A 26847-nucleotide genomic window follows, 5' to 3' on the forward strand; every position below is an offset into this window, starting at 1 on the left:
GCCAACCGATACGGGGCCAAGGACACGCTCGAAGGCCAATATTCGAAATGACACATCGTGCGGGTCCACGCTGGGAGCGAGGAGAGAGAGAGACCGAGAGACTCGAAAGCAAGAAAAATGTCAAGGAGAGAGAAAGAGAAAGTAGGGTGGGTGGAAGATTGCGTTTCCGCGGAAATGCAAACGTTCCGCGTGAAAAGAGGTGCATGAACCCCTTTCCCTCCCCGGAGAAATAACCTAACGCAATCTCGGGTCAATATCGCGGGGATCCTCGCGCGACGTTCGCCGAGCGGTTAGTAGGTGCGCTCCATCGCCGCTTTTCCGCGGGAAGGTTAGTAGCGGCCGCGGATTGATTTTCTCCGGCGCGGCGGCCGGTTCGCGCGCACTATGTGACGTGACAGAACGATATTATCCGTTCCCAGCTACACCCGCCGCCGCTCGTCCCCGTCGTTCTACGATTACGCGAGCGTAAAGCCCGATTCAGACGCGGAGGAGCGCGGACCTTCCCCTCTCGCACGACTTTCCGTATTCCCTTACGAGAATTGATGGACGACGAATCGACGCGGAATTGGAGCATCGCGACTGTTTGCAGTAGGGGATAGTCGCTTCTCTCGAGGCTCTTTATTATATTTATCCTTCGCCAATATCGACGCATTAAAAACATACTATTTAATTAAAATAGGAATTTGATGATATTTTTCTTCAATTTCTCTAGTAGTTGAGAATAATATAAATTTCTAGATGTTCCACTCCTCTGAACCGGGTTTAAAACTAAAGAAAATTAAATCTTAAAAAAAATTACAAATTTAATTTAATTTAAAAAATTAAATACTTTTGATTTAATTTTTATTTAATTCGAGCCAAATTCCCGACTATTAATCCTAGCGTTTAAAATTATTTATTCGTCTCTATTAACGGCTAATTAACGGCTCTGGTTCCCCAAGATGACGCGCTCGCGAAAGTGAATGTTTCCGCTGAAGCGGTGGAAAAAGCACGCTGACGCGATTTAAATAGCGCTTCATCTTTGTATCATTACGTTATGCCGCGCCATATCGAGCGTACGCGATGGCCTCTCGAAAGTCTATCCGCGTAAAATCACGTTCGTCATCGTGGATGCGTGCCTTGCGTACGCGCGTGCACGAGTGCGTGACGAAAGAAATGCCAGCGGAAATCACAACGGTCCAGAAGAAGCCCAGACGTCCCGAATTTCCGGCGAGAGCCCTGGCGCGAGCGAGCCGGCAACGTCGCACGTCGCTTCGCCGCGGCGATGTTGCCGGATCGCGCCGGGGTGACGTCACGAGATATACGAGATATACTCTGGGGCGAGCACGTAAAGCGACGAGCTGGCCGAAGCCTGACTTACGCTCGAGAAAGTACAAGCGATCCCTTTGTTGCGGGACGGAATAAAGAAACCGGAGTAATACCTGCATAAAATTAGTTTGCGCGCGAAACGTCACGAAATAATCAGTTTTCAAAATTTTATTATATATCTCGCTTTTTCTTATATTTTATATTTATATTAAAAATTAAAAATGTTATATTAATATTATATTAATATTAAATAAATATTATATTAATATTAAATAAATATTATAGTAATGTTACATAAATATTATATTAATATTATAATATTATAATAATATTATATAAATATGAATATTAAATATATATTATTGTATTAAATATTATACATTATATTAAAAATTAAAAATATTTTTCAGATATGTACTTTTACATAAGATGCAAAAAAATTACGCTTGCCTCACGAAAAATGTAGTAAAATTGATTAAATATTCAAGTGTGTGTGTGTATACATACACCAAATCAATTTAATCACATTTTTTATTTCGATTGATACAGACGCATCTTCTTTGCAAGATAAATAGGGTTATTTTGCCGTCTTTCTCTTTCTTTTTTTCCCTGGTTATAAGCGATAGTATAATTTTTATCAAATACCGCTGAGTGTCGCATGACGATAAAGTAACAGCTTTTGATTTTTCTGTAAATAACGAGCAATTTTTTGAAATCTTATCGGTCATGCGATACGCGTTCGCATCTTGCCCTATTTTGCGATTTTCAGCGATTTAAAGAGCTTAGTTGCAAATAACCGATATTTCTTACGTCACAAGCTGCAAATAACTGCTTTCTCAACGTGATTATGCCATCGTATCTTACCTTTCGTTGACTTATGAGATCAGGAGAAAAGGACTTGTCATTTAACCTTAAATCAACATTGCTGTTTACTAAAGATTTACATCATCTTTTCGTTGATATCAAAAATTCCATTACGCGTTACAAAATTAAAAATGTACGAAAAAAAGAAAATAATATTCATCGATAAAAGTTCATCTTACGAGATATTATTTTATATAAATATATAAAATATTTCGTGCAATTAAAAAATAAAAGTTTGATAGAGAGATCCGGGATTGAAATTTTGTAATTCCGATGTTGGTCTTTCCGGGAAGAAAGGCAAATATGTTACGTAATAATCACGTCGATCTGGATCGCGTGACACCGGATGCGTTGCATCGCGAATTCAAAGTGTCGAATCGATTCGCCTCGTCGGCGAAAATTTACGCCGCGTCTGATTCTCGCGTAAGCGAGAATCGAACAAGGGCGATTGTCCGCACATTTGCCTTTTATTCTCATTTATCGACAATCTTTCATTCTCCGGCGAGAGATCGTTATCAAAGGCCAAGAGATACAAATAGGGCAACGAAGCTTTTAAGACGAGAATAGAAGAGATCTAACTAAAGTAATTGATTATATTACGTTCGATCGTGCAACAAAACCGAGAAAACGATATACGCGTCCTTTCCATTGAAATACATCTCGGACTTTGGTCGGATCGAGGACAGGAAATGTTACTTTCATGGTTTTTATCGCGCTTGTTTATGTATATTTAATCGGTGTTTCTAAATATCACGTGGCAAAGAGCGTTTACTTCTTTCATCGATCCAGACGTATAATCGGTCATTCATAAATTTCAGATATTTAAAAATTATTAGAAAGAAAACGTTTCTTCGGATGTAGTCTATTAATGCTACATAGGTCTGTGTCCCATCACATCTGAAACGCAATGAATTTTTTTTCCGCGGCAAAGAGCGTTTACTTCTTTCATCGATCCAGACGTACAATCTGTCATTCATAAATTTCAGATATTATTTAAAAATTATTAGAAAGAAAACGTTTCTTCGGATGTAGCCTATTAATACTGCATAGGTCTGTGTCCCGTCTGAAACGCAATGAATTTCTTTTATGTCAGAGCAATGTACCGAGTCCCGGGAAGCTGCACAGACAGGCGAATCACGATCCGCAGATTGGAGATTTTAATATCGCCCTTTACAAGAGAGGCAAAATCCAATGCACTCGGCTGCAGCGCCGAGATTCATTCCCATTCTGTCGCGCAATAAAATTAGAAGCCAGACGGCTTCTTCGATTTACAGCTGCGCTTGTCGAAGCGGCCCTGCAGTGATTCTCATGCCGCGTCTACCGGCCGTCTCAATTGGCCGGAAATGATTTTGCAAAGCGGCGTTATAATTGCCCTATCAACCTCGCGGAAAATGATAATCCGCCGACGCCGACGCGGGGAAATTTCCGCCGTCATCGCGTGGCTTGCGCGAATTTCCGAGGCTTTTGCGTCGCGCATCAATCGACGTTCTTGCGCAAAACCTGAGCAAAAAGAGAGATTATTTTAGATAATGACGAAATAGGTGATTAATTATGCGGAGCTCAAGACGTATATATTGTATTGCAAACACACGTGTGCATATTTTAATTTAAAAAATATTAAATTCTATTTTCGACCAATCAAGAGTAAAAATATGGTCATCAACAAGACACTTTTATCCTAAAGTCTTCTCGAGATAAAGATGTAAAAAACAGAATGGACACACAGAGAAAAATGTATACTGTATTCAAGTAAATATTATTTATTTGAAGTATATCAGAAGTTCACCACAAGCATTAAATTTAATTGAATATATTCTGAATTTTAATAAGTGCAGTACATTAAATTGAAACAAAAATTTGCTTTGCTTACTACAAGAGTTGACGTAAAATAAGATTTTTCTTTGATACAACTTTATAATATTCTTGAAGAGAAAACAAATTCTTCTTTTGAGTACATGATAATGAGATTTTCTAACACTTGTAATATATTTTTAAGATTATTATCAAGATATTCTTTATTGAAGAAAATTATTACTTAAAAAAAGAAAAATAAACTGAGTAATCGCTTTTCTTGGCAGTAGAATGATATTTTTCTCTGTGCATGTATCTTTGCATGATTCACGATGAGTTTTTTTTTAAATCCGGGTGCAAATTATCTCTGATTAAATGAACGAAAACACTGATAATACTTATTATTGGGTCGCCGATTGCGGCGTTTTATTACGTCGTATTTCCTTCCCGCGAAGGAGCGGCCGGTCATCAGTGGACTATCTTTGTTATCTCGTCGCCGGGGTGTGTATTCCTGGTTCCGGGCTCGATAAATAATGTTTGGCGCATTTCGTCCCCAGGACACTGTGATATACAGACTACACGTGGCCGAGTTATCTAAAGAGACAGAGAGAGAGATGGAGAGGGAAGTCGGGTCAAATTTACCAATCACTCCATCTCTTCGATTTACTTGCGCCGCATGAAACCTCCGATTCAGTCTTCGATTCAGGCTGCCTCGAGATGAAACCAGATTACAAGCCTTCGATAACGGCCGAAACTATCGAGATTGATTTCAACTATTTGTTACGCCGAGATATTATTCAATCTTCCAAGAATTAATCTGTTATGCAATTTATTTATGCATTTATTACATCTGCTGTTTGATGTAGGGATCTCGAAGACGATGACGGTTTTCTCCGATTAATCGACACGTTTCTGGAAAAAAAGAAAAAAATTTACATAATATACAATTACATTTCAAGTAAAAAAATCGATAATTTACTATCGCGAATGTGTATTCTGCGCGAAAGAGCCGCGGGCGAGAGACGCTTGTTTTCCCGGATCTGGAGCGTAGACGAATGAGCCAATTGATAAGCCGATTCGTTTAATTATACTCTCCTTGTCCCCGCCATGGTCGAGGCAAAGATCATTCTCCCTCGTTCTTCTCTCGCTCTCGGCTTTAAGAAGAGTTCACGTTACGATTTCGTGCTGTACACTATGATGTCAGACTGATGTCATTCGCGCGACGCCTGATGCGGCGCAGCTTGGCGAGAAAATTGCACACGACATATGCAGAGACCCCGCGACACGACGCGACAATGTTCGCCAAATTACACGTGACGTCATCGTGTTGTAACGTTGCGCACGTTTCCTTCGTTTTTCTCTTCTTTTCCTTTCATTCGTAAACACGCAACCATCGACGTAATCGACGATTGCCGCAATTCTGTCGTTAGCGAGCATTCCTTAGCGTTATTAACGGGCGTGTAATGATTCGAGATATGATGTAAACGTATTATCAGTGCGTTATGTAAATAACCGAGACGTAAACAGATCTCCAATCATCGCTCGCTTCGGCTCGAAAACAGTTTATTTCTGCGTCCGATACAGATTTCTCGCGGCTTTTAATATAGCACACGGTTACGAAATGCGCCGTACGTTATATAAATTATTATCAGACCTCAGCCAGACGAGATATCTCGTAATGTTGACAGCGGAAACATTTAGGAAGAAAGCGATAGTTGAGTTTAGACATTTTTTCGCAGCGATGCGCGCGTGCGTAAGTTGAATTCGCGCATCAGATTTTGGACGATCGGGTCTTATTGCTTATATACACTGAGAAAAATGAGAGAAATGTCCGATGAAAAGGTAACGAACGGATATTATACCGATCACTTTAATCGGATATCTGATCGGAAAATTCCGAATTTTGATCGGAAAATTCCGACTTTCTGATCAGATGTCCGATCGATCGATATTTTCCGATTGGATATTTTATCGGTTTCTTTTTTTTCCGATTAAAATGATCAATATAATATCCGTTCGTTATCTTTTCATCGGTTTTTTTTTCTCAGTGTATAAATTACTTAGCGATGCTGTAATTATTATGAATTACATCGTAATTACGAGTCGCGGTGCAACTTGGAAATGTAGCTAATTAGAGAGCTTGTACATGGTAATTTTGAAAACTGAACTGTTCAAACCGAAAGGTTGACATAGCGCTTAGCGCATATGTCATTTCATAGCGATAACACTGACGATAATACATTCGTGCACCTACACCTCGGTATTCCTATCGACCGCGCTATCGTTGGACGTGTTATCGCTAAGAAAAACCGATAAAATAACGCGCCATTCGCGCGCCGTCGACTCAGCGGGTGCTACGATAATAACGACCATTGTTTATGCCATGGAGATTAGAGCAGAGCCAGGGAGACACGTTCGCGACGAGCTTTTCCTCGAATATTAATACGTAACAAAGTGTCAAGTGTCAAAAGTTTTATGACGCAATCATTTCTTCAACTCGAATTTTTCTTGTGAATCAAATAGGAAAAAAAATTCATTCAAAAAGAGAGAATTTGTATAGAAATAACTAGCGGAAAATAACGTACGTGAATCATTTCGTACAAAGATATTTTCATGTAAACAATGACAGCGTCATTGCGTATCCGATGATGCCATTACGTCGAGTTATTATCGAGTAATGTCGCTCGATAAAAATACTCGAGTTCATCCGTGAACAATTTTTAAGGATGTTTTGTATGTACAATCCCAGCAAAAGGTAGCCGAAAATCAATATTGACGAATATCCACTTTTGATGTATTTTGAGTATGAGAAATTGTGTAGAATATTATAATTTGATTCTTAGCTACAGTGCAGATGTATTTTTTAATATTTATTGCGTTTTTACTGAAATATTCCGAATTTGTTAATCGAAATGATTAACTTTTGACAGAGAATTTCGCCTTGTGACAGAATTAAATTATATTTAATATCTTTTTAACCAGTTAGTACTTGTATAATATTATTTGACCAAATATTTCCTCTGTATCTAAACTTTTGCGAATTTCCAATAAATTTTGAATATTATTTCTATGTGTTTTTGTCATTTGAATCGAGGTAATTATACGTTTCCCATAAGAACACATGTTAATTCGGTGCAAATTAAAATCCTTATAACTTGTGAACGCTTTAATGAATTGATTAAAAAATTGTACCGAAGATTCTAAGCATATGCAAGGACATTCTGTACACTTTTCATTTAATTCTCAATATTTTGAAAATAGGTACAAAACATCCTTAAATATTCTCGACGCTTTGGCATTCGGAAATTTATTTATTTATTTATTCCGCCAAACGTTACAAATTTATCAATCGTTCGCCTATTTACTCGTCGAAAAGCAAAAACCCCGTTCGCGATAATCGCAGGAATTTTAAACAAATTCTGAATATTATTTCCATGTGTCTTTGATATTTGAATCGACATGGTTATACGTTTCCCATAAGAACACATGTTATTTCGGTGCAAATTAAAATCCTTATAACTTGTGAACGCTTTAATGAATCGATTTAAAAATTGTACTGAAGATTCTAAGCATATGCAAGGACATTCTGTACAATTTTCATTTAATTCTCAATATTTTGAAAATAGGTACAAAACATCCTTAAACAATCTCAACGATTTATTCGGAAATTTATTTATTTATTTATCCCGCCAAACGTTATAAATGTATCAATCGCTCGCCCATTTACTCGTCGAAAAGCAAAAGCCCTCGCGATAATCGCAAAAATTAAAAAAAAACTCGACATTGACTTGTTTTCATCGCGACATTTCTCAAATAAGTCGGATATCGACGAAAATCGTCGATGCGGGGGAGGACGGGTACAGAACATACCGTTTTCTTTCTCTCTCTCGATAGACTCGACCGACTCGTTTTCGCGAGTGTAAAACCGGCCGCTTATTACGAAGAGTGGGCGTCGGGTTGATGTAAACGCGCGCGCGCGCGCGCGCGCGAGCACAGTATGCAGACTCCCTCGGATCCCGTCCCCCACCTCCCCTCGTGTTTCGCACTTCGAATCCCGGTCGCTGCCTACGTGTCCCCCTAGGGCACTCCGTAGCGCGCATGCGCAGCTTTGCCATTATGACGTCACGTACCATGACGCCACAACGCCCGATTGGCCGAGCGCGTCGTTGCCGTCGTCGTCGTTGTCGTTGTCGTTGTCGTCGTCGTCGTCGTCGTCGTCGGCTGCGTCGTAGCTGTTTCACCGAGAGGGATCCGGGGGGATGGAGAGACGAGGGGGGGACGACGACTTGGCAATGGCTCAGTCGAGAGAGAAAGAAGGAGAGAGAACAAACGAACGAGCGGGGATTCGGTAATGGGAACGGGATGAGCGGGAGATGGAGGGGGGAAGGGTGGGGAGGGATCGGGAGCCGAGCGGGGCCGAGCGGACGCGAAGCGAGGCGCGCGCGGGCGGGCGGGCGAGGAGAGACGGAGAGAGAGAGAGAGAGAGGGAGATAGGGAAAAGTACCGTATCGAGGAAGACGGGGCTAGAGATTGGGAGAAGGGAAAAACGACGGTGTCGTAGCCTCGGTTTTACCGCCGCATTCTCCGAACGTTCGTCCCTTCGTACGCCAGCCAGCCAGACGGACGAGCGCACGTCCTGCCGCGCGCATATCCGTATATCGGTCGGTGTTCGTTTCGCGTGTTCGTTTCTCGTGTTCAACGGGGTTCGCCCTCGGGTGAGAGGAGAGAGGCCAGGAGAGGCGAGTTGCACGCGTTTATTATTACGCCGACGACGACGACGACGACGACGGCGACGGCGACGGCGACGGCCATTGTGCTCCGCTACCTTTCCCGGTGCGCGCGGGACGTACACAGTGGAAGATACACACGGGGTATATAGATAGTATCGTATTCTCCTTCGCGAGTGTTCCCGCCCTTTCGAACAGACCGTAGACTCGACGCGTAGACGAGAATCGGAGCGTCCGATCGGGCGTCGCTTCGGCCTCTCGTTGGTCCGGTCCTCTCGCGGCTCATGTGCCCGCGAGCCGTGGTGACGGAGCGCGCGCGAGACGAGAGGCAATTGACGTTATCGTCGTCGTTATTTCGAGCGGCGGTTATTTCTCGGACGAGCAGTGCGCCGGAGGCTCGTAGTTTGCACGGTCGGAATCGATCCTCGCTTCGCAGAAGCGTGGCAGAGTGATCCGAGCGGAAGAGGCGAGAGAGAGAGAGAGAGAGAGAGAGAGAGAGAGAGAGTCGTCTTGCGGCGAGCGAGAAGGGAAGGAAGTAGAGCGAGGTATTCTGGACCGACGCGGGAGAGCGAGAGAGATAGGGAAAAAGCGGCCGGGATAATTGAACGGTGGATGTGAAGCTTGAAGCGATGGAACGACGTAGAGTCGACGACGACGATCGTAGTATCCGTCATCAGCGAGCGGGCAGCGGCGGTTCCTTCGGCGGCAAGATGATGGGCAAGCGAACGCAGTGTTACCTGTGCGACCTGCCCAGAATGCCCTGGGCGATGATAATGGACTTTTCGGAGCCGGTGTGCCGCGGCTGCGTCAACTACGAGGGCGCCGACCGCATCGACCTCGTGCTCGAGTCGGCCAAGCAGCTCAAGAAGGCGTACGGCTTCCAGGACGCCAGGCCGTCCGCCTCCAAGACCTATCGCACCGCCGCCGGTCACACGGAGCACAACGGCGGGACCAATCTCGACGTCCTGCCGATCCAGAACACCGGCCAGACCCACTCGCGTCACCACAACATCGCCGGCTACTCGCAGCTGCACCACCGGAACTCCATCACCGAGTTCAACTCCGGGACGGCCGCGGCCGCGGCCCAGCAGCAGATCGGCCGTCAACACGGCGCCGAGGAGGCCGGCCACGAGATGGCCAACGGCATGAGGAGCAACAACGTGCGTCTGCCCAACGCCCATCTGGTCGCGCATCACGTGAACCTCAGCCACAATCGCGGCATCACCCAGCTCAAGCGCGGCATCTCCGCCATCGACGAGGACGAGCACACCGAGAAGAGGCTGTCGCTGGAGGAGCAGCACCCGGTTAGGCCGCCATTGACGCGCGGCGACTCCCTGCCGGCCGTCAGCCTCGCCGTCAGCTACGTCCAGGACAGGAACAAGGAGAAGCACCCGGTGAGAGCGCCCAGTTTCGAGACGGCCACCACCTTCAAGGCCAACGGTGAGTCCTTCCCCTGCTTCTGGGACGCGCTCGCGTTCAGACGCGCAACGATCGATGACGGTAGGTCGTCTTCTCGATCGCAGCCACCTATCAATCGCGATCCTTGCTCCGACGAGCGTCTTCCGAGTAGCGTTTTCTGGGAACTCGACCAGGCGAGAAGGTTGTATTACCTGTACGAGGTTTAGAGCGGAATAAAACGCGCGCTTCGACTCTCTTATCGGTTTGTCTTTTCGTCTTGCTCGATTAGATCGAGAGACTCGGAGCGACTTTTTTTTTTATCCTCCAATAAGGTTAGGGATTGTAAAAATTGGACTATTTTTGTGTAATTATCTTTGCAAATTTATGCGAGTGTTTACGAGCGGTAATCTTTTTATCGCTTGTTGTTATAGGGTATATTTTCAAACGCAATTTATTACAAAGACCTCGAGAAAATCGATTGTTCGTATTAAGATTACATTTACAGATACGAGATACAACTTGTTTACGTGTTTCATTCATAAAACGAATCATCAATCATCGGCCGCGTTATCGTGATGTCCAATGGTTAAGGAAAATGCGTCGCAATGGAATTTTTCAATTGTTGTGCAATCGTTTTAAAATGAGAACTCGATAAAACGAATAGTCAAAAGTACTCGACAAAAAGTGTAAAATGCGAGCTTGTCGAGCATCCATTATCACTCTCGCCGAAGACGTTAAAACTAATCTCTTCGAGGACAGGAAATTGACTCTCCAACTTTCAGGGGTAATCAAAGTTCCTTCTCGCGTTCGGGAAATAAATTCCGCCGAGTTATTTCTGGAATAAAAATCACCGAGAATTGACGGTTGTCGAAGCATCGAATATGACACGTGTTCGCCGCAAACGAAACACAGCGGCTGCTAGGTTTTTCCCCGACATTTTACGTCGCCTCTCTCTTTAAAAGTCGATCCGCGGAAGAGCTCGCGCGTTACAAAAAGCGAAGCAAAAAGCGCCCCGAGAGCAATTCGACCGAGTATACGCGACACGCACGATGGTAGCTAGGTCGGCGTAATTTTTTAGCGGGCAGCGTTTTTATCGGTCGTCGCTATAAATAGGCGTCGAGGAGAGAGAAAGAGAAAAAGAAAGAAAGAGAGAGAGAGATAGAGAGAGGGAGAGCAGGGCTGGGCGCGCGCGGCATCGCATCAGCCATCGTTCGTGGCCATCTGGCGCGAGAAGGCAACGCACGCACACGCGTGTGCGATGGATCGACGTACGCGTAGCTCGGGAGATCGCTAAAACCAAGCTAACGTCCTCCCTCGTGTCCTCGCTCCGCTCCTTCTCCCTCCTCACCCTCCGTCCGTCCCCCCCCCCTCGCCCTCGATCGGCGTCCAAACGCGTACAAAGAGACGTACGTCGAGCACGTGATGGGACGACCAAAAGATACATTCAGTTGCCATGTCGTGACGTGTCCAATCAGGTGACGTCACGCTGCCGCCGCCGCCACCGCCGCCTCTGTCGTCGTCGTTGTATTTATACCCGATGAATGAGACGGTCGTGGCCGCTCGTTCAATAACGAACGAATCCCGCGAAGGCTCCCGCGTTTCGGGAGCACGGAGCGTCGCGTTAACGCGAGATAAGCGATGTCGGGATGACAGCCGGGTGACAGATCGCCTCGCGAAGTGGCCGGCGGCGTAACAAGCGTTGGCCGTGGTCGCCGTTCGGCGATTCCCTTCCGCACGTCACGAACGCGATACAAAGTCGCGTCTCGCGCGATTAACCTCGCTTTGTCCGCGCTCTTTAACGAGATGCAAACGCGAACGTTGAACCGACGACGGGGGAAAGAGATCGCGCGAATGGCAGTAGCAATTATCTCCGCCCACAGCGTTGCTTGGAATTAAATTCTTTCGCGAAAAAAAGAGGAAAAACATACGCATGTGATTTTTGATCGTCAAACTGATAAGCGCCGTTTCTTTACGAAAGAGCGCATTTTAATGTCACTCGAACGAGATATCGTTTCGCGATCTCTTCGAATCGATCGATCAAATCAATCCTCCTTCCAAAAAGAAAGATAACGTCATTCATTGAAGAGAATCGGACAAAGTGTCGTCTCGAAAAATTCCTCGAGCCGCACAGAAAAAAAAGAACATTCTTGTTTTGAAAATATATTTAGTTTTAACATGGAAATCTCGAAATGAGATTATATTGTTAATTAAAGAAAAATATAATTGCTCGAATAATTGCTTACTTGAATGAAGCCATTTTATATGGTTCAATCGAGAAGAATATATTTCTTATGATTTAAGATTTAATTTTCTTGAAAAAAAAAAACAATGTTAAATAGAAAATAACATTTTCAAATCAAAGATTATAATTTTCTTAAAGCAGAATTAAATAATTATACATTCCTGAGATGACAATTGCAATATTAAAATAAGACTACAATATTGTTGAAATTCAAAATTATTAAATATTATTAAATTTAAATCTTATTAAAATTATTAAATTTAAAATCTTCTAAGAAGATTATAAATTATTGCGAAATACGAAACAATGAAACGCGTTAGTTTAAAAAGTATATGAGTTTCGATTTGACACTTATTTTCTTTCCATGCAGAAATCTCGCTAAATCGTCATGTTTATACTCGGAGTACGCGAAACGTACACTCGCTGCGCGCGCATCATTCGATGCACATCGAGTGAGTGCGTTCGCATCACGTATTTCCCTCCCCCCCCGGCCTCCTCCATCCCTCGTCCCTCGTGACGTTCGATCCTCGAAGCCCCGGCGAGGCTTTTCGACCCGCGCGCCTCCCCCTGCCCCCGCCCCCCGTCGATGCCACGTTGACGGGCGAAAACCGGTTGTCTCCTCCGCCTGTCGCCGCCGGTGACATTTCGCCGGGATAACTGTAGCGTGCCCCCTTTTCTCGCTCGCCGCTCACTTTTCGCGCTGGCGGATACGCCGGCGGGCTCATTGACGATCGATGACGACGATGACGACGTGTCGCGTAAGCTCTATAACCTAACCTAACGTGACCTAACTCTGCGCGCGAGCGGCACGGTGACCTTGCTCATCGACCGTTATTTCGACATCGCTTCGGACCACTTTCTAATCTCCGATCCTCGAGAGCGGTGTTTACGGTTAACATTCGCGGGACGTGCGAAGATCCCCCGAGGGTTTTTTTCCAAGATCGCGCGAAAAAGCGAAGAAAAAAGAAAAAAAGAGAATAATATTTACTCACTTGTATTTGAGTACACTTTAGGCAGATGTATACTTTTCTCACGCGAGTCTCTCTCTCTCTCTCTCTCTCTCTCTCTCTCTCTATGTTTGAGCTCCCTTGTGCAATGTCACGGTAATAATGCTGATAAATAATTGGATTGCGAAATTTTGTATTTATAAACTTCCACTCGCGCGCGACTTATCGATGTCGAAATCTTCCGTAAACAAGGGATCGTCCAAACCAAACACGCGAGGCTTTCAGTCGAAACGCGAATGTTTCTCGATTGTCCGTAAATAATAAATCTTCAAGGGTAACGACCTGGTGGAATCTGCCTAATGTTTTCGAGACCAGATGCAATGACGTAAATCAAACAGCTGAGTATATAATATATTGTCGCCGCCGTTCGATATCGCACGCAGCCGCGTTATCTTATCTGATAACGGCTGCAGGATAATCGGCGAGAACCATCGTGTTATCGCCGTTATTCAATGTGTACGTCAAGTGCGCTTCGATATAATATTTTGTTCCGTTCAATCTTTAGATTATAACATATCGCGTCGATCGCTAATTTTCGCATCATCACGTTTCCCTCGCAAACTTTTTCATATTAATTATATTTTATTTTAATATTATTAATATTAATTAAAAATTTATTTTATTTTATTAAAATTATATTTTATTTTAATATTATTAATATTAATTAAAATTATTTTGTATACTTAATATTTTTTTATGAAAAATTTATTACTTTTTGCGTGTGTTGTAAATATTAGCGAGGCTACCAATAATGTCGAGACGCGATTATGTTGGCTTGTTATCATTGTGAAAATGCTATTGTAACAAAGTGACAGAGAAAAAGCTTCACGAGCGAGGTTTTGTTTATTTTTCTTGTCAAGATTTTTTTTTAATTCTTGAGGTTAACTGTTTTTCCTTTCAAAAGACAGCGTTCACGTTTACGTACGCGAGTCGACGATAAAAATAGATTACCGCTGGCAAAGATTGGGGATCTGGAAATAAACGCGAATCGAGAGAGCCTTTGAGATCCAGAGAAATCGCGCTTGCGCTTTGATTCCACTATCGATTATTGATCTTTCGTAATTTAATTGCTCGCTCAAATTTTCCCAGTTGTACTCGACAACGTGTCGCCGATTTTATCGCAAAAATAATTCTGATAATCCCACATATCTTTAATAGAGACTGTGGAATATATGTATAATTTCAGCAAGTTTAATTTTTAACGCTACAAAAATGCTAGAGAATTCTTTATGTCTAATGAAAATGTGTTTTTTTTAAGTATGTAAAATATTTTGTAAACTAAAATATTTTTTATGTTTAATGAAAATGTTTTTTTTTTTTTTTGTTAATATGTAAAATATTTTGTAAAATAAAATATTTTTTTAATTAATTTGTGGCATTTTTTTCATTTTGACAAAGCAATTGTTATAGTCCCTCTTTCGTACCGTTGTCGAGAGGAAAATTGTCATTGACGTTTGATTTTTCTGGATATCAATCGGTAAATCAATTTTTTTTTTCTTGAGAATCGAAATCGATTGTTTTTTGCATTTGTATTTCTATGCATCATTCTAAACTGGCACTCGTCATTAGAGTTTGTTATTTATAGCACGTAGAGCTGACATTGTCCTTAATGGAGATCGAATTTCACAAATGGACTTGATTGTAATTCTATCATTTTTGGCCACTCAAGTTTTTCTTACACATTATATTACACACATTGCATATTATAAATATTTTAAAAATTAATATTGGACCAGCATTATTCTATTGTACAGCTTTACATGAAAAACTAACGTGAATTAAACATGTGATTTCTATTTTAATCTTTTATATCCATTTATGCTTACATAATTTATAATACCTAAATGACTTATTACGCACACGACATTGCGTCAGTTGCATTTTACATAATATTTTTATATCACATTGATTATGGATTCCTTCGTGTTAAGTAACTTTCTAAGAAAAATCTGATTCATTCTCTATTTATACTAACATGGTAACTCTGTGCAAATTATATAGATGAAAGAGAAAGACGTATCGATTGTTTTTTTCACTTTGTGTCCTCTTAAACTCGGAATGTCCGGAATTGTACGGAACGTGATCTGTGGCGGTTGTTTGCGAGGGCATCTCGTTTCGCGAATGTTAAGCACGTACGTTACGTCAGTCAGTTTCCGAGCGGCAACGTCAGTCGTGATCAATCATGCAGCAAGAGTGGCGGCAGATACGGTCAGCCGACTGACTGTTTGACTGGCCAGGAGCGCTCTCACGTACGCGTACGTGTAACAAGGACCGGTGGAGAGAGGAGGGCGGAAAGAGAGAGGAAATCGGAGACCGATTCGTGTTCTTTCTCATGTGCTAACATAAGCATAGAGCGAAATGCTAAAGCGCCTTTCGTCACGTTAGATGGAAATCAGAGGCGATATATCCCTAAATGCGGCCGGGATTCGACTTACAATGTATCCGGATCAAGATCGATTCTTCACGGCGGACACGTGTCAATACATTACGCACGCTCCAATGAAACGAATAAAATTTGATAATATCATAGCATGACGTATTTAATGAACTTTCAACAAGACGAGATATAAATATTCTAAAGATATCAACAGTATCATACATCATATTGATTTTATTATTTTAATTATTATTATATCATCTTTTATGTAATTTTCTCATTTTCTAAACGGAAAAGCAAACTATGAAATTAATCATGGATATAAGTCTCTAAAAGGACAAAGTAGAATGTATTTGGAATATTAATATACATCATAGTAGGATATAACAGCCAGAAATAAGTGGAGTTGTACAAATGAATAAATGAATAAATTTGATAATCTCATATAACATGACGTATTTAATGAACTTTCAAGAAGACAAGATATAAATTCTAGACTAGATATAAATTCTAAAGATATCAACAGTATCATACATCATATTGATTTTATTATTTTAATTATATATTATATTTTAATATAATTTTCTCATTTTTCAAAAGCAAACTATGAGATTAATCATGAACATAAGTCTCCAAAAGGACAAACTAGAATGTTTTTGGCATATTAATATACATTGTAGTAGGACATAACAGAAATAAGTGGAGTTGTACAAAATGAATAAATTTGATAATCTCATATAACATGCCATATTTAATGAACTTTCAAGAAGACAGCTATAAATATTCTTGAAATATCAACAGTAATATATAATTAAAATAATAAAATCAATATATCATATTGATTTTATTATTTTAATTATATATTATATTTTATATATTATATTTTAATATAATTTTCTCATTTTTTAAAAGCAAACTATGAGATTAATCATGAACATAAGTCTCCAAAAGGACAAACTAGAATGTTTTTGGCATATTAATATACATTGTAGTACTATATATTATATTTTAATATAATTTCCTCATTTTTGAAAGCAAACTATAAAATTAATCATGGATATAAGTCTCTAAAAGGAGAAACTAGAACTTTTTTTGAATGCTAGTACACATCGTAGTAGAATATAACAACGAGAAGTGGAGTTTTACGCGAATCACAAGTTTTGCAATGATCGTATCGCAAGCGTTCACTCTGCGCTCAATCGATCGCGTATAGACAGATATTTCGCTCTCCTGCCCTACGTCATCGGGACGAGTTTCACATACGTATGCATAGCGGCAGAGAGCCGCGTGTACACACGACAGGTATAAATGCGCATATCGACGAGGAGTACGTACGTGGAGAGGGAAAGGAAAGAGGGGATCGTACTTTCGAAACAAGGCCACTATAGCTGACCAGCCGACAGCGATACGCAAAGTCCAGGGATGTGCGAATATATTCGCGTGAATTTATGCACGAGCGTGAAACGCGTGTCGTATGCGTTTACGTGTCCTGAAAAATGTGTCGCTTTTTGATGCGCGAAATCTCGCGATGCAATCAAATATACACAAATATGCACAAATAAAAATCTGTGCAAAAAAATAGCAGATAAGAGAGAAAAGAAAAGAGAAGAAAAAAAATGCTCTTTTAAAATTTGCAAAAGAAGATGACAGTGAAATTAAGTTCTTGTCTGTTTTAGACATTCTGCATAAATAAATGATAATTTTTCGGATAAATATTTAATGATAGAAAAATGTTGTATATTCGGTGAAAGATTACATACAAGATTTACTCGACTTCAATTTCTTTCCAAAAGATTTCCTGAAGATTTTAAATTCCACGTAATTACAAAATTATCGTTGACAGTTAAAGAGGAAACGTCCATTTGAATCACCGCTCTCTCAGACTCGTACGTTTTAACCGTGAGTCATCGAGAGTAATAAAATTTTATTTCAGCGAGATAGAAAGAAATAATAACATAAACATATCATAAATAAACTTTTTTTATACTTCTTCTATTGGTATAATCACATAACTGTTAAAAACAATCTGTAAATAAAAATTTATTCCGATGACGTTACATGCATGTTTCATCCTTTTAATATTTCATATGCATGTAGAATGTTTTACATTTTTAATTTTATAAAACGTGCATAATTTTACAAATATATTCTCATTAAATACCTCGATTAGCGACGTGTAATAATGCACATAGAGAACGTTTTCCGATTAGATTACTGACTAAAGAGACTGAATTTATCAAATCAAGATAAACGATAAAGTGAAATTTCACTGGAATAGGAGAGTCAATATCACAATCGAGTAGTACATGCGACATTTAAACAACAATCATTAAAAAAAATTAAACAAGTAAAGAAACATTCTATTCGAATCTTGCATTATATTCAAATGATTTTGTTCATGCGTGTAAATAATTAAAAAAATATAATAATATAATAATAAATGTGTAACTAATTTAAAATAATAATAAAAAATCTGTAAAATATCTGACAAAAAGTTCAATTAATTTATCTCGTTATCCAGAAAAATTCATTCACGTTATTCTAAGATACAAATTCTCTTTCGATTCAATATATATACAAGACAGCAGAATCCATCAGGTCTTCTCGGTATTTATCGTTTCGCTTCTTCGTACATGGCAAGCTCTCGCGCAGTTATAAACGACGGTTCCGTTCGCGAGAGCAATTTCGGTTACCGAGAAGCGAGCGGAATCAAACGCTAAGGGAAACAAACCCCCCTCTATCGCTGGGTTATACAAAGCCAATTTCGCGTAAATCGCGAGCGCGTGGCACGGCCCTGATCGAGTGTGACTAAGCCGGGGCCGCCTACGTGCGTGATGCGATGTGTCGGTTAGAGAGCGAAAGAGAGAGAGAGAGAGAGAGAGACGCGCACGCTTTCCTCCCCCTCGCGCGTCTTCCATCCCTCGCCCGCTCGCTTCTCATCGCGCGTTTCTCAGTCGCAAAGATAGAGACTCGCCGATTCTCGCGCTCTATCGGAGCTGTCACGGAAAAGTACCGGTCACACGTCTACTCGGTGGCACGTCTATCTCCTCTTTCAGTCCCTCTCTATCTTTATCTAGCCTCCTTTCCCTCCATTCACCCCGTGAGCCGTAGGCGAGGCTCGGTGACTCGTACATACGTATACATACCGGCTTGTGACGTGGAGGGATGGGAGCGGGGGAAGGCGCGTAATCCGCACGCGGGATTGCGTGTCACCACCGAACAGCCGTGACCGAATGATGATTCTTCCCGCTCTCGCGTGCGGCCCGCAGGTCGGCCGTTGTTGATGCACGAGCCATTCTCTCGCATTCCTCTCGCACGGACCTCCTAACCCTCGCAGAGAGATGTGCCGATACAATATCGAAGCTCGGCGTGTTGATATACATGCGGAGGTTGCGTGCATATTTTAGCTCCGCGGCTAAAAATAGCACCGACGCGGACGACGATGACGTTTTGTATTCCTACAAAACACACGCGAGGAGAAAAAATGGTTATCATATATATATATATAACGGTAGCCTTCGATCGTGAATTATTATCGCGGTCTTGAATATTCATGACGCAATAGCGAATTTTAAATCCGTCTCGTTTATATAAAGCATTTATACGTCATCTTTATATATTTTGTATTATTTTGTATTATTTCACTTGTTGATATCGAAGGAGACAACATTCTGTTTGTGCAAATATTAACGATTAATATTGGGATATCTCTATTTGTTCTATTCGTGTCCACGTTGATTACATTAATCTCTTAGAATTATACGTTATTTTTAGCATGATTTTTATTCAGCACACATTTCAGGGTTAACGCGGACGCCTCGAAAATATCCAAATCAGGCGTTAAAAAAATGTTAAGATATCTGCTCGTAACAACAATCTTCGTATTCGATAGGAAAAAAAAACGTCGATATCGGGCAATCACGCGATTAAATGTTAAACATAGAATTCAAGTACGAGAATCATATCACGCTTCAAAGTTCGATTAATCTCGATTTATCGGTTTAAAACGTATCACGAGGACTCGCGTGTACGATTCTGCGGCAGCGAGATGTAGCGGCTGCAATTTCGTAAGTTTGGCGTAGTGGGAAAGTATTTGGAGCATTGACGAATAACGCACGTGAGCGGGAAATGTTAAAATCCGAGGACGAGGCCGGCCGCGTCGGCGATTTTGCACAAAGGGCGTCGCGCCAAATTGAAACAAATATAATTGAAACGAGCATGTATCCCGCTCGGTCGTGACGAATTGCGATTAGAGGAAAATAACGAGTGCAGCGAGACGTATAAACGAATCGTGTGCGCGATGAGGAATAATGGCTCTAAAGAAAGAGAGAAAAAGAGATGATTGTCGAGCTTGTTAAACGCGTTTATCGCGCGATTTTCTCGGAATCGTTTCGCTTCATTCTTTGAGTTACCTCGATACTTTTTTTTTTTTTTAATTAAAAAGAACGTTAGTCTTTCGACGAGTATTATGAAAAATCCGATAAAAGGCAGGGAAATGAGGAAATTCTCTTATTAATCGAGGTCGTTGAATTATCTTGCGTTCCTGTAGGTTTCGGTCGAGAATGAAAGAAGGGCAAGAGTCACGAAAATGTGCAAAGAGCCTGCACGCCAACAGAGATTGCATATCGTACATGTTATATATACAATAGTGTCTGAAAAGAGTAATCGATCCGCGGGATACATAAAACATCGGATAAACGATCGACGCGTGTCGAAGGCCAATAACGATACAACGCAATACGATAAAATGTGGCCGTGTCGTGATGACATGTGTCATCATCGTCGCAGTCTTTGCGCGTATATATACATTTACGCGACCTACATGTTAATTGTCTCGGTTGTCTCTTAAGTGGCCTGCCAAGTAAACATTATCAAAATGCATTGCCTTACACAATCTGCGATCTTCGCGAATACGATTAACTTCCTGGTACATATGACGATATATAAGCAATATAATTAAGAAGACGGAATTGACAGACTTGACATAATAACGCGATTCGCACGAAATATATTATTTTATTTATATATTTTATATAAAACATTTATATTTATATGTTTTAATAAAATATTTATTTATATATTTTATATAAATAAAATATATATTTTTATTTATATAGAAATGGATAAAATACGATGAAATATTTTGTTAGTTTTATATTTTATATCATTCTAGTAACTCCCAAAAAGGATTAATAATTTTTTAAACATTCATTGCAATTGTTAAATTAAAGTTTGGTTAAAAAATTAATTTAAAAATGATATTATTTAAATTGCAAGCTAACTTTTGAACCTCTAATTTGCAGTGCAATTGGGAAATGTATATTATTAATTTCGTAATAATTGGGGAATATATTTTAACTTGTCAAATATATCATTCCATTTGTTTCAAGTTCGAGTTGGATCTGTGTAGATTTCACGGAAATTTGATTCAAGGTCTGTGCAGTTGGAGAAATAACATGGTTCGCTGTTATTGACGTAATCTGACGCACGGATAACGATTCACTTATATTCTTGCTTCTCTCTTTCCCCGTAATCGTCTCGTTACCATTTATCGGCGTCGCGTCCAAGAGAAAAACGACATTTATTTCTGCTCACCAATGAAGGCATTGTGCTATAAAGATGGATTATTATTATAGGGGGAGAGCCCCTCCCCCTCTTCCCCTCGACATTCCAAGAAGATTACACATGGCAAAGAGATGGAAATGAGCAAGGACAATCTAAACTCTTGATAAATGGCATTAGCTTGTCACATCATGTATCGATCGCACGCTCTCCTCTCGGAACAGCTTCTAACATCGCGTGTCATCCGTTTTTTCCATCGGAAATCTCGTGTTTTGATAAGTGCAACACTAACAAAGTAAACGGCATTGAATGATGGCTACAAGAATATATATAAAGTCATTAAGCCGCAATATTGCGATGTTCCAGGTGCAATATTCTCTTTCCTACACGTTAAAAATAATCATTTAAAAATGCAAACTTCAAAAAAAAAACCGCCGCCAGTAATTCTGCATTTTTTGAAAGATAAATAAAATGAAAGACAAACGTAACAATTTTTAAAGAAGGTGGAAAAACACGAATAAAATGAAATATAAAACAATAGAAAGCGAAAAGTAAAACTATTATTTGTACATTTCACGTCTTAATATCCTTAATTTCTTTTATCTTTCATATCTGCGCCGAAAAGTTCCCAGAATTCGATACTTTCTGTTTCTCTCGCTTATATTTACGACACGCTCGAATAAAAAAAAAAACACGCATTTAATATATATATATATTTTCATACAGGGGCATATGTTGGACCGTCCATACCGTTGGCACCTGCCAATGTCGCGGCTAATGGTGGAGGATCGCCTCTTCGTCCAAGAACGAGTCCTCCACCACCGCCACCGCCGACGCAGGAAAGTGCCAACGATAATTCACAATCGAATCATCATCAGGTAGGTAGACGAAGACGACGATTCAATTATCATTTTGCAATTAGTAGAGCCTGGCCGATCCATTCACAGGTGACGAGCCATATTTATTCGCGCATTTAATAAACGTTTCTAAGCTCGTCTTTCGAACGCGAGTCTCATTACAAACTAATGATGATCTTCCTTTTTTAGACTTCGGCGAACGGACCGTCACCGATGGCCGCTTTAATGTCAGTCGCTGATAATCTGACATCACCGGAGCCTGTGCCACAGCCACCGAACAATCCCAGTCCCACCAACAGAAGTCCGCCGACGACAGCCGCAACTGCTCAACAACAACGCAGCGCTTCTAGGGGCTCTCAGCACAGCCCGAATAGTACAGACAGTTATGGTAATCTATTATAATATATTATATTTTATATTTTAGCTTTTTGTATCCATTAGCTTGATGTAAACAATATTATCCGCGTCTTTGTACCCACGTTTTATTATTAGATACAATGTTGACAATTGTATCATAAGATTCAGAAAAATCGTATCGAATTTGATAATATTAAAATCAAGCTTTTCATGAAAAGTTAGAATATAACGAGGAATGAGAATCGCGTTAATCTACAGGCTCCACAGGCAGACGGTCCAGTAGTTCAAGGCAGGTGTCCTCGACAACTGTGACGACATCTTCCGAGGGCGCGGTTGCTCAAGCTGCCGGCGCTGAACCGGTCTCGGCACCGACTCTGAAATGCACGCTATGTCAGGAACGTCTGGAGGACACGCATTTTGTTCAATGTCCCAGTGTGCCGCACCACAAGTTTTGCTTCCCGTGCAGTCGGGACAGCATAAAGAGACAGGGTGCTGGCTCGGAGGTGAGTGATTCGAATTGCCGCTCCCTTGGGAGGCTCTTTCCAATCGAAATCATGGTACTAATCGACGGTTTCCGTTCTCGATCGTTTCAGGTTTATTGTCCGAGTGGCGAGAAATGCCCGCTGGCGAACAGCCAAGTTCCGTGGGCCTTTATGCAGGGCGAGATAGCCACTATCTTGGGCGAGGATACCGCGAGCACCGGGCTCAAGGTTAAGAAGGAGAGGGAAACTTAAAGATCCTCTTTCAATGTCGATTCAGGGCTCAAATTTTCTGTCCCTCTGTATTCAGAGAGGCTATTATGGTTGGAACCATGAAGGGTTTCGCCAAACGCTTTTGGTAACGGTGATAAAGAGTCGTTGGCGATAATCGGAGGAAGCCAACGAACGACTCGAGCCAAAGACGTTGTCTGGTGCAGATTCTCAAGTTGTTAATGTCATCGATTAGAGATGGGAGGGAGGGGGGAGGGGGGGGAAGTGGACGATTCGGTTTTGTTTGAAGTCGGCTTAACGACACGTCTTGACTTGATATGATCGATACCGTACGGTATTTATCGATTGGTTTTGAGAAGAAGTCTTTGGCAAATTGTATGCTGGCAATCGATTGTTTTGCTGCACATGTAAATACGGATTTCGTAGAGAGCGGTTAATTAACGCGATGGGAGCAGCGTTTTATTTTTTCTCGAATTTTCAGAGGAGAGAAGCACACGTGGTTGAAATCGCGACGGTAGTAACGATGATGATGATGATAATGATGATGATGCTGATGATGATGATTTGTTGCCCGGTTTGGGTTTGTACTTATAGGCTCGATACGCCTTTCTTCATTGTCTCTTGTAATCGCGGACGTAATCGCTCGCGTTCTTTCACACAATACACGTACACTTACGTACAGACATATGTATGTACAAATACATACACACACACGCAGACAAAATACCCTCACACACATATACACACACACTTCGAGATAAAATCGTCGACTCGGTACTGCGTAACGCACGCGCGGTTCGTATTGTACTTTATTTTTTTCGCGCGTGTCCGTTTAAGATGGTCGTAATTTTAATTAATGACTAACGCGAGAGAGATAGCATCGCCCCCGCGGCGATCGCCGTCTTTTTTCTATTTTTCTTTTTTTGTTTGTATACTCTTTCTACCCTATACTTCGCTCGTTGTATTATATAATAAAAACACATTATGGCGGACATTCTCGGACCCAGCGCACGGGTTTTCTGTACATTGTGTATATGTGTACATACCTACATTATATTAATAAAGCGTATAACTAAAAAAAAATTTTTAACGATTTTTAAGTGTACAAAAGTCTATAATATTCGTTTTTGCGTTCTGTGTCTTCTTAAATTATTATTATCCTTCTCGTTCGCATCTCTTCTTTCACTCTTTCCTTTTCTTTGTTCCCGCGAACCAAGTTGTACGCTGACATTTCTCCGAAAGACTTTTTTTTTTTTTTTATGTGTGTAGAGACACGCGACGCGTTTTCCTTCTCTATTCTCGGTTTCTCGCTCGCGAGGGCACACGACGTTGCGTTTTATTCGCGTTCTTTGTAATCGCGCTCGTCCGGTCTTTCGAGGCGGGGAGGGAGGGAGGGAGGGAAAGGGGGAGAGAAAAAAAATAGGAAAGTCACGCGAAGACACGTGAGCATGTCGCGCTATCCAGTCACTCGTAAAAAAAAAAAAAAAAAATGCGAATTATATAATATAATGTTCGACTATGCAACGTCCACTTTCGCCTTTAGTTTATGCGCTAGACCTTTAGTCGAGGGCATTTTGTTTTTCATTTTCACCGATGAAAAAGGCACGCCCGTCAAAATAGGAACCACATACTCGCTATGTCTAAAAGATAAAAAAAGGTGAAAGGAGAAAAAGGCAGGCAGGCAGAGACACTCGCTAGACGCGCCCGAGCGGGATCTTTTTGCGCGCGACGATCGTACGATCCCCTCGCGGAAAGGGGGACCCGTTCCCGGGCACGCGGGCGTATATCCTTTTGTATATATTTGTACAAAAACAGATCGGCACACGGTGAAAGGAGAGCGGTTGTCGGAACTTGTCGCGGGGGAAAAATAGAAAAATAAAAAAGAGAGAACGTGTACACACATCACAGACATACCCACACATATACATGCACACACACACTGTCGCGCCTCGTGTTACGGGACGAATTCCACCGAGGGTTCGAGATACCGCTTTCTCGGCGATGGTACGCTCTCTCGATTTAGCGGCGACGAGTGGTGATATTTCGGGGTGACGTCTCGCACGGTTAGCGCGATATCCGCTTAAAGCGCGTCCAGACTTGTAACGTTATCGTTATATCACATTGTTATGTCACATGCCGTAGAGTTACCGATGACATTTATTTGTCGCGATTTGTTGCCGTAATACACACATCATTTAAACTGCGAGCGAAAAGAATAAAAAGAGTTATAGATACACATTTTATCCTTTTACGTGTTAAATTATATAAAAAATTCTCTCTTGTACGCGGTAACGTTACGAGTTTAACGACGCTTTTGGTTTGCGCGGGAAAATGACAATGTATGTCCGATAATAATACACTTATTACAATTGATACTCTCTGTCGAGTCCCAGCCGGAAGGACGATTTTTCCTTCGACTCGGTGGGACTCGCGAACAGAAATATGCATCTTACGACAGGAACATCTTTCTCCGCTGACACGTCTCTGTTTTTCTCGCACGTGCGGCCGCGTGAACTCCTTTTAACTCCTTTTAACTAAATCCGTAACAAACATTTATGTACCGTAAACGAGAGAGCGTCTCTCGCCGCGAGAGGCTTGGTTGGTCGTCGCATCTTGATCGTCCCTCTGCGTCAATTTTTTCCTAGAATAATTTTTCGAGCGAGAATCTTGTTGCATTATTATTTCGTGCTTGCTCGATCTTTTTCAGGATCTCGTCCTCGTAACGGCGTTTCGTTGTACGAATTTCTCAATTCAAATTTTTTTGCCGATTACGAAGAATTTTCGAGTTTGCTTGATGTGGTTCTCTTTGTCCTGTTTTCATTATTATTGTTATTTACTGTACTTGTATTGCTGATGTCGTCGATCAATCGGGAACGAATGAAATTGGAATGCACAAGAGCAACATCGCGCGAGATGGGATAACGAAAAGGCTGCGAATAACTTGTAATACTCGTTCGTTCACAAATTTGTCCGATTTCGTTGTCGACGACCAAGCCCAAGCCGCACTTCCGGTTTTCTTTGTCGATGAGGCGCCCAGTCCCCCGAGAGGGTCGAGAGCGAAAGAAACGAGGAAACTCTCACGTCTTTACCGTAATTTCGTTCCGTTTGTCTCTCTTTTCGTCTCCTTTTCTTTCTTTTTTTTTTTTTTTTTTTTTTTTAAATGACTCGTATAGCTACGCAGATACACAAAAAATCGAAGAGATATGACGAAACAATACGTCGAATAGCAATTGTAGTAGTGGATAATGAAAATTTTCTAGTATACCGTACCTCGAGGAACGTGTAACATTGTACTGTTTATCGTATGTATGCAACAAGCAAAAGCAAAATATATGTGTTGATGTGACAGAAGGATGAGTTTCTATTATTTCGTAATCACACGTCCCCAAGAATATCCTTACAATAAATATCCATCCACTTTGAAAACTTTTAACTAACAACATGACAAGATCATTTCAACCAATTTCCTTACATATATAAGTTTTTTTTAAAAATTCAATCTCTCATTTATTACAAAAATTTTCTATAATATTGGATAAATGCTAAAATATATAGATATAATTTGATTATCCTATTATGTACGCTATCTTAAGCCGAGATTATATATATTGCAAAAGTCTGATATCCAATATATATATATATATAAA

General features: G+C 41.1%; 1 protein-coding gene and 1 long non-coding RNA gene across 6 annotated transcripts; one reads left to right on the forward strand and one right to left on the reverse strand.

Moving 5' to 3' along the window:
- Positions 1-1835: 1835 nt before the first annotated feature.
- Positions 1836-13473, reverse strand: LOC105250090. 2 transcript variants are annotated; one of them, XR_889090.2, is made up of 3 exons: positions 13323-13473; positions 4397-4875; positions 1836-3672 (listed from the first exon to the last, which is right to left on the reverse strand). It is a non-coding gene; the product is annotated as an uncharacterized LOC105250090 (long non-coding RNA). The 2 variants fall into 2 exon arrangements; XR_889089.2 differs by lacking the exon at positions 13323-13473 and adding an exon at positions 4943-5543.
- On the forward strand, positions 8486-26551 carry LOC105250094 (interferon regulatory factor 2-binding protein-like). Of its 4 annotated transcripts, none has more exons than XM_011256014.3 (5): positions 8486-10190; positions 22003-22154; positions 22323-22521; positions 22749-22993; positions 23084-26551. In XM_011256014.3, the coding sequence occupies exons 1-5, from the start codon at positions 9320-9322 to the stop codon at positions 23222-23224; spliced, it is 1608 nt and encodes a 535-aa protein (XP_011254316.1). In that variant the 5' UTR covers positions 8486-9319; the 3' UTR covers positions 23225-26551. The 4 variants fall into 4 exon arrangements, with proteins under 4 accessions (XP_011254316.1, XP_011254325.1, XP_011254334.1 ...); XM_011256023.3 differs by having other exon boundaries at positions 8488-10190; positions 22758-22993; XM_011256032.3 differs by having other exon boundaries at positions 8493-10130.
- Positions 26552-26847: the final 296 nt, after the last annotated feature.

Source organism: Camponotus floridanus, unplaced genomic scaffold, assembly GCF_003227725.1.
Source record: "Camponotus floridanus strain SB8 unplaced genomic scaffold, Cflo_v7.5 scaffold6, whole genome shotgun sequence".
In the NCBI taxonomy this organism is placed as follows: Eukaryota; Metazoa; Arthropoda; class Insecta; order Hymenoptera; family Formicidae; genus Camponotus; species Camponotus floridanus.